The sequence below is a fragment of the Trypanosoma theileri genome, assembly GCF_002087225.1.
Source record: "Trypanosoma theileri isolate Edinburgh chromosome Unknown TM35_Tth_24_V1, whole genome shotgun sequence".
NCBI classification, from domain to species: Eukaryota; Euglenozoa; class Kinetoplastea; order Trypanosomatida; family Trypanosomatidae; genus Trypanosoma; species Trypanosoma theileri.
Window position 1 is genome coordinate 133,618 of NW_021639866.1, and position 13,057 is coordinate 146,674.

At 39.6% G+C, this 13,057-nt stretch overlaps 4 protein-coding genes across 4 annotated transcripts; all 4 read right to left on the bottom strand.

The window, feature by feature from the left end:
* Positions 1-469: 469 nt before the first annotated feature.
* TM35_000241530 (putative coatomer gamma subunit) lies at positions 470-3,178 on the bottom strand (the record flags this gene model as incomplete). The annotated part of the gene is made up of 1 exon (XM_029027565.1): positions 470-3,178. One exon carries the CDS (start codon positions 3,176-3,178, stop codon positions 470-472), a length of 2,709 nt encoding a protein of 902 aa, XP_028881069.1.
* A 1,144-nt stretch (positions 3,179-4,322) lies between these two features.
* Positions 4,323-8,759, bottom strand: TM35_000241540 (uncharacterized protein; the record flags this gene model as incomplete). Its single annotated transcript, XM_029027566.1, has 1 exon — positions 4,323-8,759. The coding sequence occupies one exon, from the start codon at positions 8,757-8,759 to the stop codon at positions 4,323-4,325; it is 4,437 nt and encodes a 1,478-aa protein (XP_028881070.1).
* A 569-nt stretch (positions 8,760-9,328) lies between these two features.
* TM35_000241550 (uncharacterized protein) lies at positions 9,329-10,510 on the bottom strand (the record flags this gene model as incomplete). Its single annotated transcript, XM_029027567.1, has 1 exon — positions 9,329-10,510. The coding sequence occupies one exon, from the start codon at positions 10,508-10,510 to the stop codon at positions 9,329-9,331; it is 1,182 nt and encodes a 393-aa protein (XP_028881071.1).
* Positions 10,511-10,902: 392 nt separating this feature from the next.
* On the bottom strand, positions 10,903-13,047 carry TM35_000241560 (leucine-rich repeat protein (LRRP); the record flags this gene model as incomplete). Its single annotated transcript, XM_029027568.1, has 1 exon — positions 10,903-13,047. One exon carries the CDS (start codon positions 13,045-13,047, stop codon positions 10,903-10,905), a length of 2,145 nt encoding a protein of 714 aa, XP_028881072.1.
* Positions 13,048-13,057: the final 10 nt, after the last annotated feature.

The following is a 13,057-nucleotide window of genomic DNA, read 5'->3' on the forward strand; positions in this document are numbered from 1 at the left end:
TCTAAACAAGAACTACACTTTGGTCAATGTGTTTATTGAGATTGGGTAAATATTGAAGGGGCAGTACAAGATGTCGTGTGAATGAGATTTGTTTCTTTTCCTCCCACCAACTCATTACATACAAACAAACAAACACACACAGAGAGAGAGAAACACAAACAGAGACAGACATACATACACAGACAGAAAGAGAGAAATAGAGATATAAATAATGATAATAATAAAATCCCATTGTGCATGTGGGAGTCGTCAAATAAAACAAAAGTGAAACGGTGTATTTTTTTTTTTCTTTTTTTTGGAGTTGCAACATTTATTTACACCTTTAAGAAAACACATTCAAGGCCCAAAACAATGCGAAAGATATGCAAGGTGTGAACAGCATAGCAACCAATAACAATAATAACAATAACAATAATAACAACAACCATAATACCATCATATCATATCATATCATCACTACTATTATTATCTAAGAGAGTAGTGCAGTGGCGAGATACTCCCGAAGTTCCGCCGTTGCCCCACGTAGTGTGAGTTGCAGCGCCACTGTATTATCTTTGGCAATAAACACACGGGCGTTAATTAACACCAACGAGCGATCACGATTCGCCATTGTGCCAGACATCAATAATGTATGGGAGGCACTTGTGATCTTTTCCGGCTTTCCGCCCTCCACGTACATTCCAAAGAAGGCGACCAACTCCCGTGCGGCGACGGTTAAGTTGCGCATTGAACTTAATGAATAAGTGCCGGTGGTTTCTTCGTTTTGCATAGATTCCCATTGGGATTCAAATCCCCCGGCGAGATTGACGGGTGTGATAAAGTCGCTAACATTAATGTCAAAACTCTCCAATGGATATTCCTCCAATTCCTCTTCTTCCTCCGGTGTTAATTGCCTGTTATTATTATTATTATTATTATTATTATTATTATTATTATTATTATTATTATTATTATTATTATTATGACTATGAGTACTGGCGTCAAAGTCATCGCCTTCCTGCATGGCGAACTTAAATCGACACTCCACTTCTCCACTCGGGAACTGTTCCTCTTCATACGCAAGCACCACATATCCATACTCCGTCGCCCCTGGGGAAACAGCATAAATGGGAATCACATAAAGTGGCTCCACCTCCACCTCATCGGTGTCCACCACAATAGAGATATTACGAAATGTGATCTTCTCCATTGTGTTCTTCACTCTAAACTGCAGAACCATGTGGGAGACATAGGCGTGTTTCATCACCGTTACCACATACTCACTGTCGGGATCTGTCAATGGCACTGGTTCACTGCTGCAGCAGGGTTCCCCGAGTTCCATCAATTGTTTGATCCTTCGCATCTTTTCACGTCCCTGCAGGACCGCATGGGAGAAGAGGGGTTTCTCTTCACCGGTAAGAGACGCCGCCAGCGCCGCCGTCTTCTGCATAGTGATATCATCTCCAGTAGCATTTAACACAGAGGCTTTATTATTAACGGCGGCAGTCGCGGCCATGCGGGCTTTTCGTCTAGCCGCTACGGTGTGGGCCACCTCTGATACCATGCTGTTGATCGCCTCTTCATTATTGGATAAAAACAGTCGTGTGTAGAAGACGGCACGATCCCGCACATCATCATCGGTGTCATTACATGTGCGTTTTAACAATACAACGATAGATCGTCGTAGCGATGGTACACGTGCGGCCAACTTTGCTAACGTACTCACCGCTACTGCTCGAATCTCCGGACGTTCAAGAGTGGCATGATTGTAGACATAGCGTACAAACATCTTTGGATTCTCCGTATGGGGAACTTCTTCTCCAAGATACATTAATACACGTCGCACAATTTGAGGATAATTACAGTCATCAATAAACTCCGCAAGGTGTCGCATGACAGATTCCTTTGATTCTGGATTAGATTTCGCAATTTCCATGATAACATCCACAACATTTTCTTTTAATTGACTGCTTCCCTCATCCGTGAGGGCCTTGGAGAGAAATCCAAGAAATAAATTATACTTGGAAGGAAATTTTGCATTTAATACACGCATAGAATCAATAATGACCATTTTAAACTCATCCCCTAATTCACGTAAATAACTGGCGGAGGAAAGTTGCGTAATAAGACGTTCAATAGTAAACTCTGTACCTGTTTTTAGTAATGTAGTAATAGCGAGAGTGGCAATAATACGATTAGGATCCGTTACGAGGTTTTCAATCTCTGCATTAATGGGAGATACAGCTGCGGGATGTAAAGTAGCCACTTCATTTAATAAACGAATAGCAGAAAAGCGGAGAACAGAGTTCTGAGCGTTAAGATAAAGATGAACAACCATCACAGCAGGTGAAACCTCCTTTGCTGTAATATTACGTAAAGAACAGATAGATTTAATAGATTCAAAAACCACCAAATCATTATTATTATGCATCATGGAAGTTACAAATTTATAAATATCCAAAGATCCTTCAAAATCTTCACGCATTAATTCCGTACATATTTTAATAAGTAAACATAATGCCAATGGAGATCGTATTTGACCACTCTTTGCCTGATCAATAAGTCGAGTTACTGAGAGTCGATCATTCTTTCGCATCTTGTGTAGAAGTGCAATAGCGACATACTGTGCCTTCCCACAACTACGCACAACTTCTGTTAGTTGTGTTCCCCACTTCTTTGCCATATCGGGATTTACTTGAGCAATATGCAGTGCAGTGACTAGAGCCGCACAGACTACATTACTGCTCTGTGAAGTGAGGGCTTCCACAATGGTGCGATCCATAGATGCATATAGACTGCTATTCATTACTTTATAAAGTGTACGGATACCATTACACTTACTGGCATCATTGTTACTTTTAATATCTACCATAAGTGAATTAGATGCGATAAAGCGTTGTTCCACTAATGGACTTAACTCCTTCATCAACACATATAATAATCGACGTAGTTTTGGATTTGTTGATTGTAAGAGTTTGGTAGACATAAAGAATAGATCGGTGGCCTCCGCCTCTGTGAGTGTTGTCCCTGTAGAGAGAAGATATAAACACTGTGTAATGGCCCGCACACAGGCGGAGATATCCAGTCGAACATCATTAAATACACGGCATTGTTGTAATGCGGTGGATTTATCAATTCCCTCGAATGGGAGATAATCCTCTTCATCCTCCTCATCACCACGGTAGCGATCACGATCCATATTTTCAATAGAGAGAATATATTACTGTCTTTTCTTTGCTATTCTTTGTTTTTTCCTTCTTCTTCTTCTTCTAGTTGCTATAGTTCTTCGTTTTTTTTTTTTTTCCTTTCCTTTCTTTCTTTTTTTTTTTTTCCACCCCTTTCTTCTTCTTCTTCTTCCTTTATTTCTTTGTTTTGATTGTATGCCTTGTTGCTAATTCTCTATTCTTCTTCCTTTTCCTTCTGGTGTTTCCTGCTGTTGCTGCTGCTACTCAACACCAGTCACTTCTCTTTTCTTTTTTTCTTCTTTCTTCACACAGACAGAGAAACTGTATGTAAGTATATGTATGTATGTTTGTATATATATACTTCTATATATATACAAAAGTCCTCTCTTTCGCACGTTAATTCTATCTCTCGCCCTCTCGTCTTCTGTCTGTGCGTTTCTCAGAGAGAATAAATAAATGATTGGTAATAACACGTCCAAGTGAACAACAAAAAAAAAAAAAAAAATGACTATACATATACACAGAAAAGAAAAAAGAAAAGAAATAAAAAGAGAAATAAAATATATAAAAGGTCACAAGTATGGTCAGGTATAATGATAAAATAAACACATACAGAATGAAAGTAAGAAAAAAAAAAAACCAAATAAATAAATAGAAATACAAATATAGATAAAGAGAAGGGTGTATAATGTATATCCTCTACAATAAAAATGTATTATAAACATCTTACACTCAGAAAGAAAAGAATATACATGAAATGAAGTACTTTCCACGATTCCAATCAACAGAGAAACATAATAATAAAAAAGGAAGAAGAAACAAACAAACATAAAAAAACAAAAAACAAAGAAGACACTATTTGACTGATTTACATCTGAGGATAGGGGAGAAAAAAAACAATAATAATAACAATAATAATAATAATAATAATAATAATAATAATAATAATAATAATAATAGTAATAATAGTGATAGTCACAACAAAGAGACATACTCAGCATTATTTTCCCCCTAAAGACATACATACACAAAAAGATACATGTGACTATCTGTGTAGATTGCACATCTACGGATTTCTGAGGAATCTCCACATTTATCCCCTCTTTATCTTTACTATTATTATTACTATTATCATTATTATTATTATTAGTATTAGTATTAACTTTGCTCTTCTTCCTCTTCCTCTTCTTCACATGGAATACGCAAAACCTCCGTCACAATCTCCTTCTCGCAGAACTCATAGTAAACCTCAATAAGCTGCCGCGCACAGAAGCCACGCCATATACGCTGAATATCCACAGCCGCCCTCCACCGAAGAGACTCACGCAGTTGTTTAAATAAATCACGACGGGTTATGGCTCCCCGTCCACAACGTTGTAGTAATGGAACCACTGTCTCCATATCCCCTTCTTTCATTTCTGCACTATTGCTGATATCATCATTATCATTATCATTATCCTCTTCAGCAGGTGGAGTAACAATAGAACTAGTACTCAGGGCATTACCTTGGGCATCATCAGGAGATAATGGAATGAACACAGGTACACTATTTTCCAACACTGTATAGGATTCTTGGAATGCATATAATATTTTTACTCTACTAGTAGCCTCCTCCATACTCAGTTCAGCAAAACGTTTATCGCATAGATCCATAAAAAGAGCACGACGGGTTATTGCACCTCTTCCACAACGTTGTAGTAATTGAGCCAATCCTTCCATATCCACATCTTTCATTCCTTCTCTACTGATATTATCATCATCAGCATCCATAGCTATAGAAGTAGTATCTACTGTATTTTCTTTACTTTCTTTAGGGGTAAACTTTGGTATTTCTTCTTCTAATAGAGCAATAGATTCTTGGAATGCATGTAGTATATCCACTCTACTACTAGATTCCTCCATTTCCAGTTCTGCAAGACGTTGATCACATAATTCAATAAATAAAGCACGACGGGTTATTAATCCACGTCCACAGCGCTGAAGTAATTCAGTCACTTCCTCTATATCCACACCTTTCATTCCTGTTTCACTGGAATCATCAGCATCATTAACAATAGAAGAAGAAGCAGTAGTAGATGTAGTAATGGCAGCAGCAGCTCGTACACTATCTTCATTTTCCAAACGTGCTGGGACGTCTGGTGATTGCCGAAGCCCACGTGCGAGTCGTAAGGCCTTTTGGGCCAAAATAGCATTATACATATCTTCAAGTTTCTTTCCACGTTTCTTTCGCTCTTCTTCAGTTTCAGACTCAATCTCACGTTGTCGCATCTCCACTAGAGGTGGATTTAATATTTTTGCACGGATCAGTGCCTGTATCATCGTGGCATATGTGTTAAGAGACTCCACATTCACCTTCTGCTGATCATAATAAGCCCGTGAGAAGCGGAGTTGCTGTACATATTCGTAAGCCGCAAAACGGCGCCAGGCGCATTGTATAGATCGTGCACTGCGGTGTAATTTAGCAGGTGTGGGTTTTAACACCATTCCCTGTTCTAATAACATACGCCGTGTGAGAAACATACGTGCAGCAGATTGAATGTGAACAGCAGCCATCATCATTTGATGTCGTCGCTGTTCAAATCGTTCTCTTTCAATGCGATTCCTCTCTCGCCAGTGTACCTCACATCGTGCCTTATATGCTAACCAAGCCTTTTGAATGCGTATAGCGAAGAGGTGTCGATCTTTTCGCATAAATTGTAAATAATCTTTTTGTGATTGACGTTCATTATACATTCGCCAAGTGGCTTGAATCTTGGAAGCCGCATATCGCAGCAGTTGTGCAATCAATCGTTCCTCCTCCTTTAGTTTTGCCTCCATGCGCATTTCCATCAACAATCGTCTACCAAGATAACGTCTATAGGCCCGTTGAATAACATAGGCCTGGTGATGTAACCACTGCCATTGTCCCCACAACTCTCGTCTTTGTTTATAAGAAAGCCAACGGCGTACACAGCATTGAATACGAATAGCAGCATCTGTTACTTCTTCACGTCTACGGCGTAATGCCCGTTCTTGCATTCGTTCTTCACGTAAAAGTGAAAGTTGATGTTTACCACGATTTTTTAATACCAACTTTAGGAAAAATCGACGAAGGATGTTCATTTGTTTATATTGATGAGCACACTCCAAACGACAACGGAAACCACGAAGTACCGATAAAACTTTTATCATACATAACTCTACATTTGGATGTTGTTTAATGCGTTCCCAGTCTTTCTGGAAGGCTGCCTCTTGTTCTTCTAAATACAATAATATCTTTCGTTGTCGTTCTGCCACTATAGCTCTTCCTGCACGTACAGCTAATATTTTTCTCCACCTAATTTGAACAGGTTTTGCATGTATTGTGAGTTCAGCTGTACGTTCCTGTTCTTTTAAACGACGATAAACACGTTGTTCCCGTGCATACATTCGTCCTTTATATCCTCTCCATAAGGATTGAATACGAATAACGGCATTCAGGATACGATGAATTTTAATTCGTTGACTACACATTCTCCAACATGATTGTATACGGATAGCAGCAGCATTTCGTCTTCTTTTTTCTAAGTTTTCAGCAATTCTTCGTCGATATGCTTCTGCACAACGTAAACCCCATTCTTCTACACTTTGTTTTTCGTATAGATATCGTTGAATAAGTATAACCCTATTAACAATAATACGATGAGCTCGAAGTTTTTTCTTTTCTTCAATAGCATCACGTACAGCAAGATGTGTACGATATGCATATTGAATTCTCTCTGCAGCTTCTCGACGAATCATGTCTTCTTTTAACCTTAACACAATTTGTTGGTGTTTACGGCGGTCTACAATCCCTCGCCAATGACTTTGTACTAAAAGTATACCTTTAATAAGGTCATCAAAATGTTTATCTGGTATAAGTCTAGAAAGTCGACGTAATTTTTTATCCATAATAACCATATATTCTTTAGGATCTGGTGTAACTGTTCTACTTTCACCAAAGGCAGCCTCAAATAATGATAAGGATTGTGATCTATGTAACTCAGGAGGAGTAACAGTACTACCAGCTATACGACTCATCTCTTCTCCTAGACCTGTCATTAATTGCCGCATCTCTTTTCGAATATGTTTATAACAATAGTAAGCTGGTTTAGGTACAAATGTAAGCACTGAAGGTGTTTCATCACTTTCCCCTGAACTTAAGGAATAAACTCCCTCACTCTTCGTCGGTGATACAGAACGTTCCTTCCTAAAGGATTCCATCATGGCAGCCATAGAGACAGGTGGTGGTTTGGGTACCATAGTCCCTCTCAATCCACGACGGCTCCCTGGTGAATAAATACGTGGACGTGATGATGATGATAGCGGTGGATGTGGTGATGGTGTTTTACGAGTAAGATGACGTCTTTCTCTAATATTGGGTAATTGTTGACTTCCACGTAATGATGATTTCTTCCTACCTTTACTACTGCTTTTACGTTTTTTATCACCTTTTGTAGTCGTCATACGGCGGACAAAGCCTTGAGGAAGTTTTACTGTATCTGCGACTTGTAAAAGTACACTTGTTAAGGAATCCTCTGTAAGCGTGAGATCGTCTGTTAACATTGGTACTCGTGGTGGTGTACTTTCATCAATTAACACTGCCCCGCTATCATCCAATGCGGCGGTCAGTCGTCTAGAACAGCGTAGTGTGAGTGGGTGTTGAGAACCGAGAAACCGTTCCGCACAGCAAAGGGCAAGTTGAGAGTGATAGACTTCCACATCCCGTAATCTACTCCAAGAAGCAACAGCAGCCACAAGGTGATGACACATAATAGCATGTTTGGCAACATTAGTGAGAAATAAAGAGTAGATTGGTTTCCCTCCATGAGATTCCGGCATGGCCAATTTTACACATTCCTCTATCATTTTACTACAACACGCAATAAATTCACTGGCTTTATCAAAGCAACGAGTAGATACCATCATAACAGCCAAATTATATAATGTTAAGGTTGTAAACACACCTCCTTGTACTTTTAAAGCACGTAAAAGGGTTTCAATAACAACTTGAGGAGGATCACCTGCCATATGCTGCAAAAATGCCTTGTTATTTAAAGTTGCTCCTGTTAAATACTTTCGAAGTGCAGGTTGGGTGGCGAATTCATCTACAACTCCTTCTACAGATGGTTTAGGAGGTGGTTCTAATAAAGCGAGGGCGTTATCAAAGAAAAAACGAACTTCCTCCGGTGGAGTTGCCATATGTAGTCGACGAAGACCCTCTTGATTAGCCATTACAACAATAGCTTGAACACGTTCCCATAATGGTTTCCCTTTTCGTGGTGTAACAGAACCATGACGACGAAGTTGTACAACTTTCACTAATGATTCTAATGTCTCCTGCGCATTCACACCACTCATATGATGTACACCCTCTTCCAGCACAATTTCCGCATCACGCTGTCGTCGTTTTTGTCGAGAGAGGGCTTTATTCGGCACGGCTGAAACTAGACTGTGTCGTGGGGCTGCGGAGATACTAGGCAGCGTCAGAGAAGTTCGGGATGCCCGACCGCTGCGTGGACTTTGCGGACTCTTCACAAATCGAGCCGTCGTCCGGCGTGGTGCAGATCCCGTCCGATGAGGTACTGTCACATTCATCGTTTTCTTTTATATATATACTAGTCTTTTCTTTTTTAAAAGAGTAGTTGGTAGGAATGGGAGAAAGAGGGATACAGAGAGAGAGAGAGAAAGAGAGAGGGATATATATATATATATATGGAGTGGGTTTACCAAATGACGATTCCCCTCTCTTCTCTTGTGTTTCTTTCTTTCGCTATGTTTTCTCCTCCTTTATTGTGTTCTTTCTATCAAAAAAAAAAAAAAGAACTAACACAAACAAGAGAAAAGCTTTTTTTTTTTTTACCAGGGAAATAAATAAAAAAAAAGAAAAAAGAAAAGAATACGCAAATATACAGCAGTAGTAATAGTAGTAATAATAAAAGCAGTAACAAGAGTAATTTGTAAATTTCCAAGATAGAAAAATTGACCTAAGCGATGTCTAGCAGCAGCTGCCGCAGATAAAAGACAAGACAAAGATCAAGAGAAAAAGAAAAGAAAAAAAAAAAAAAAAAAAAAAACGTTTCTCTTATTGCTTCACACACCTCTAACGCTTTTTCCTTTTTTTTTTTCTTTTCATCATTCTTTTCTTCTTTGTTTTCTTGTTTTCATTAATGATGTGGAGGGTTCCAGCTCCACTGTGCCACCTCCATTGCCATTGTCACTAGTGGTCCATAGTTGTGGGTCGCACTGAGCCACGCTGTTGGGATCCGCCGCACCCCGAATTGAGCCCCGAGTAGAGCCCCAACGATGAGACTGCGTTGACTGACAGGCCCTCCAAGGCGAATGGCGGCCTTCACGCCATCAGAGAAACTGCGAGCCTTCTTCGCTACAATAAAACTCTCACGAACCACAGAGACATCCTGTGTTAATGGACGAAGAGGAAAACGAGGAGTTGAATGTATATGACTACGGCAATGATCACTAATGTTAATTGGGGTGGTGTTATTCTTTATCTGCATACGGGCCATAGTGTCTGCTGCAATTGCTGGAAGTGAATGATTAGCAGATGCACTAACACTAAGAAGTGGAATCTTTTCTTTTGCATGTGAAGAGGAAAGCTGTGCAATATCATCTGGGAACACATCTGCGGTTCCTGGTACTGCCATAAAAGCTGCATTCCTGTAGGGATTGGGATTACTCTGCAAACACCGCAGCGCTACACCTAATGAAGAGAATGTATATGCTTCTACCCCTTTACGAGTTGTTATTCTTGTTTCGGATAGATTCACTTCCTCTTCTTCTTCTGGGGGTTCTGTGAGAAAGTCCACAAACTGCGCTGCATACTCTCGCAGTGTGGTATCATCTGCCCATGGGTAAATCACCGGTAACGGCAATAACACACCCAAAACATGCAGAAGAGATGCATGTTCAGCCGCAAAGCAACTGGGATGTGCACGGGCGGCGGAAACCCAATCATTCTTCACATAACGCACAGAGAACTCCCCACGGGAACTCGCCATCACACCAAGTAACTGTAACATCAGTAAACATGTATACGAGTGGTGACGAAGGGGTCCAGAGAAGCGGCGATTATGTGGAGAGGATTCCGTCAATTGCGCAAACACTATAGATTCTTCTTCGCCATGTTTTATATCTGCAGGGAAATCTGCCGCATAGGCAGAAATTTCTTCTGCGGTTAAACCATCAAGTGCACGAGCCGCCGCATCGGCAACTGCAGCTCCAATAATGAGTCCTGTTTGTTTCTGTTGAATATCACTAAGCTGCTTGAAACTGTTTTCATAGAAGTTACTAGTCCTTGGGATTGGGTTATGATGTAGTGTGGCTACCATAACTAATTCCGTTACTCCTCCGCTGTTTTTTATAATCCCTCTCTCTCTCTCTCTCTTTCTTTCTCTCCCAACCCGTCTCCCTTTGCAGAAAGAGGAAAGAAATTCAAAAAGAAAAATAAAAAAGAACAACAAGAAAGAAGATCATATGCATATTACACAGAAGAAACAAACAAACAAAGAAAAAAAAAAAGAAGGAAAAGAAAAAAAAAAGGCATTTCTTTTGTGTCTCTTTCTTCTACCACCTCTCCTCTTGGCGCCCATACAATGATACACTTGAGTTTTATCCCAAGAGTATATATATATATATATATATATATATATATATATTACTCTGTGTGTGTGTGTGTGTATCCAATATTCCCTTGTAAAAATTCTCTATAAAAGATCATCCATCAAAGTTCCTCTGGTACAGAAGAAAGTGATTCTGATTTCACGCTTTCCGCTTCTTCTTCTTCTCTCAATACTGCAGCAGCACCTTCACTGAGACAGTCTGTTCGTGGTACAGTGTGTCTAGCAATAATCTCCTCCATTGCCTTTTCCGGATCTGTGTAGCGATCCAGTCGCTGTCGGCGCATTGTCTGCTGCATAAAAGACTGCATATCATGAACGGTTTGCCGAAGTTCAGCCACTTCTCTTCGCAAGAGACGCAACTCATCGGTTTGCATATATCGCCGTCTGAGTTTTCCACGCACGAGATAGCCTCGGCATACACGTTGAAGAACCACAATATCTGGTCGTAAAGAGGCAACAAATCCATCATAAGATTCCTTTAGTTGTCGCCATTCTTTTCGATCTCTGTAACCACGATAATATTTCTGTATTGTAATGGCTGCAGCATTTTTTCTATGAGCCAATAAACGTTGAAATTCATTCATCTCCGTCCACATGTGACGTAATTGAGAATCAAAATTTCTAAATTGTCTCACTATTTCAGCATTATTATTATTATTATTATTGCTGCTATTGCTATTACTGCTATTATTATTCACAGATGGTTGTTGTTGTTGTTGCTGCTGCTGTTGCTGTTGTTGTTGTTGTTGTTGTTGTTGTTGTGACAATAACGATAAGAGAGGATATTGAAGAAATAAACGTCTTCGTCGATGACGGTACAATTTTTCTCTAATATGTGCGCAAACTCTTTGAACTGCTGGAGGAATATGCAAACGTGTGAGAAATCCCCGAGTGTACTTTTGTAGTACAATAGTAGCAAATACACGTCTAGCCATACTTTCCTTCCACAAAACCTCCATAACATCCGATAATTGTTTTAATTTCTTTTGCATCATTTGAAGAACGAGATCTATAGAGATTGGTCGAGTAGGATTACTTGTTAAGCTCGCAGATACACTGGGACTAGCTGGTAAACGAGCTGTCATGCCTCCTAAAGATGGAGCTGGTGTATTCGCATTGTTTACTAAATTATTATTAGTAGTATTAGCAACAGTAGATGAGGCATTATGTATAGTAGATTCTTTTTTGACTCCTAATAGAGAATCAACAGATGAATGCATATTTTGTGGAGGGTTAAATTTCTGAAGATATACCTCCAATTGAGTTCCATGATGACTATTCATTACCTCCATCGCATCATAGCTCAGTTCACCTTGATGTCTAAAGAGGTGTGCCGTTATGTGTCGTTCCTCTGAAGTAATTGCAATGTTATCAATTGTCTCAAGATGTGGTAGAAGCCATAATAACCATGATCGTATACTGCTTTTACTCGGAACACCACCAACAACAACATTATTAGTTGAAGAAGTAGAAGTAGTAGTAGTAGTAGTAGTAGTAGCAACAGTAGAAGTAGAGGTAGCAGTAGAATTGGTATCACTTACACAAGGATTTCCTTTTAACGTTAAATTCTTAAGTGTTTCTGCAAATACGGTGAGAGGAACTAGATGTTGTAATGAACTCAACATATTGTAAGCCATAGAAAGAGAACGAAGAGCCAATAAAGGAATATGGCTATCAATATCATTAATATACTCAATACGATTGTGTTCAAGATGAAGTACCTCTAATAAAGGCATACAACGAAGATCTGGTAATTCAATGAGTTGATTGTGTGAAATGTTGAGTTCCACCAGTTCTTCCCACATCAGAGCAGTATTACCCCCATCTCCTGTATGAGAATCATTCCAAATACTACCTGAACGAGAAGTAGCCTCTAAATCAATCAATCGTATTTCATTATGAGAGAAATCACAACATCGTAATCGCCGTAATCGACGTAATAAGGATGTAGAGTGTGCATCCAATACCCGTAGGGCATTATAACTTAAATCCAGTACTTCTACACATGGAAATGCATCCACACCCTGCAGAGTACTGATTCGATTATGAGAGGCGGTAAGGGAAGTGATGTGTTGTAGTGCTGTAGACAATGGAGTGGCGATGCCTAATGTGTGCAGGCCGTTGTGTTGAACTCGGAGGGAGTCGTATCGCTTATTAACACCGGGTTGTGAAAGCACTTCTTGTAATTCATGAATGTTGTCCAGGGAACTGTGCTCACCTTGCACATTCGATACATCTAGAAGCATTAAAGAGAAA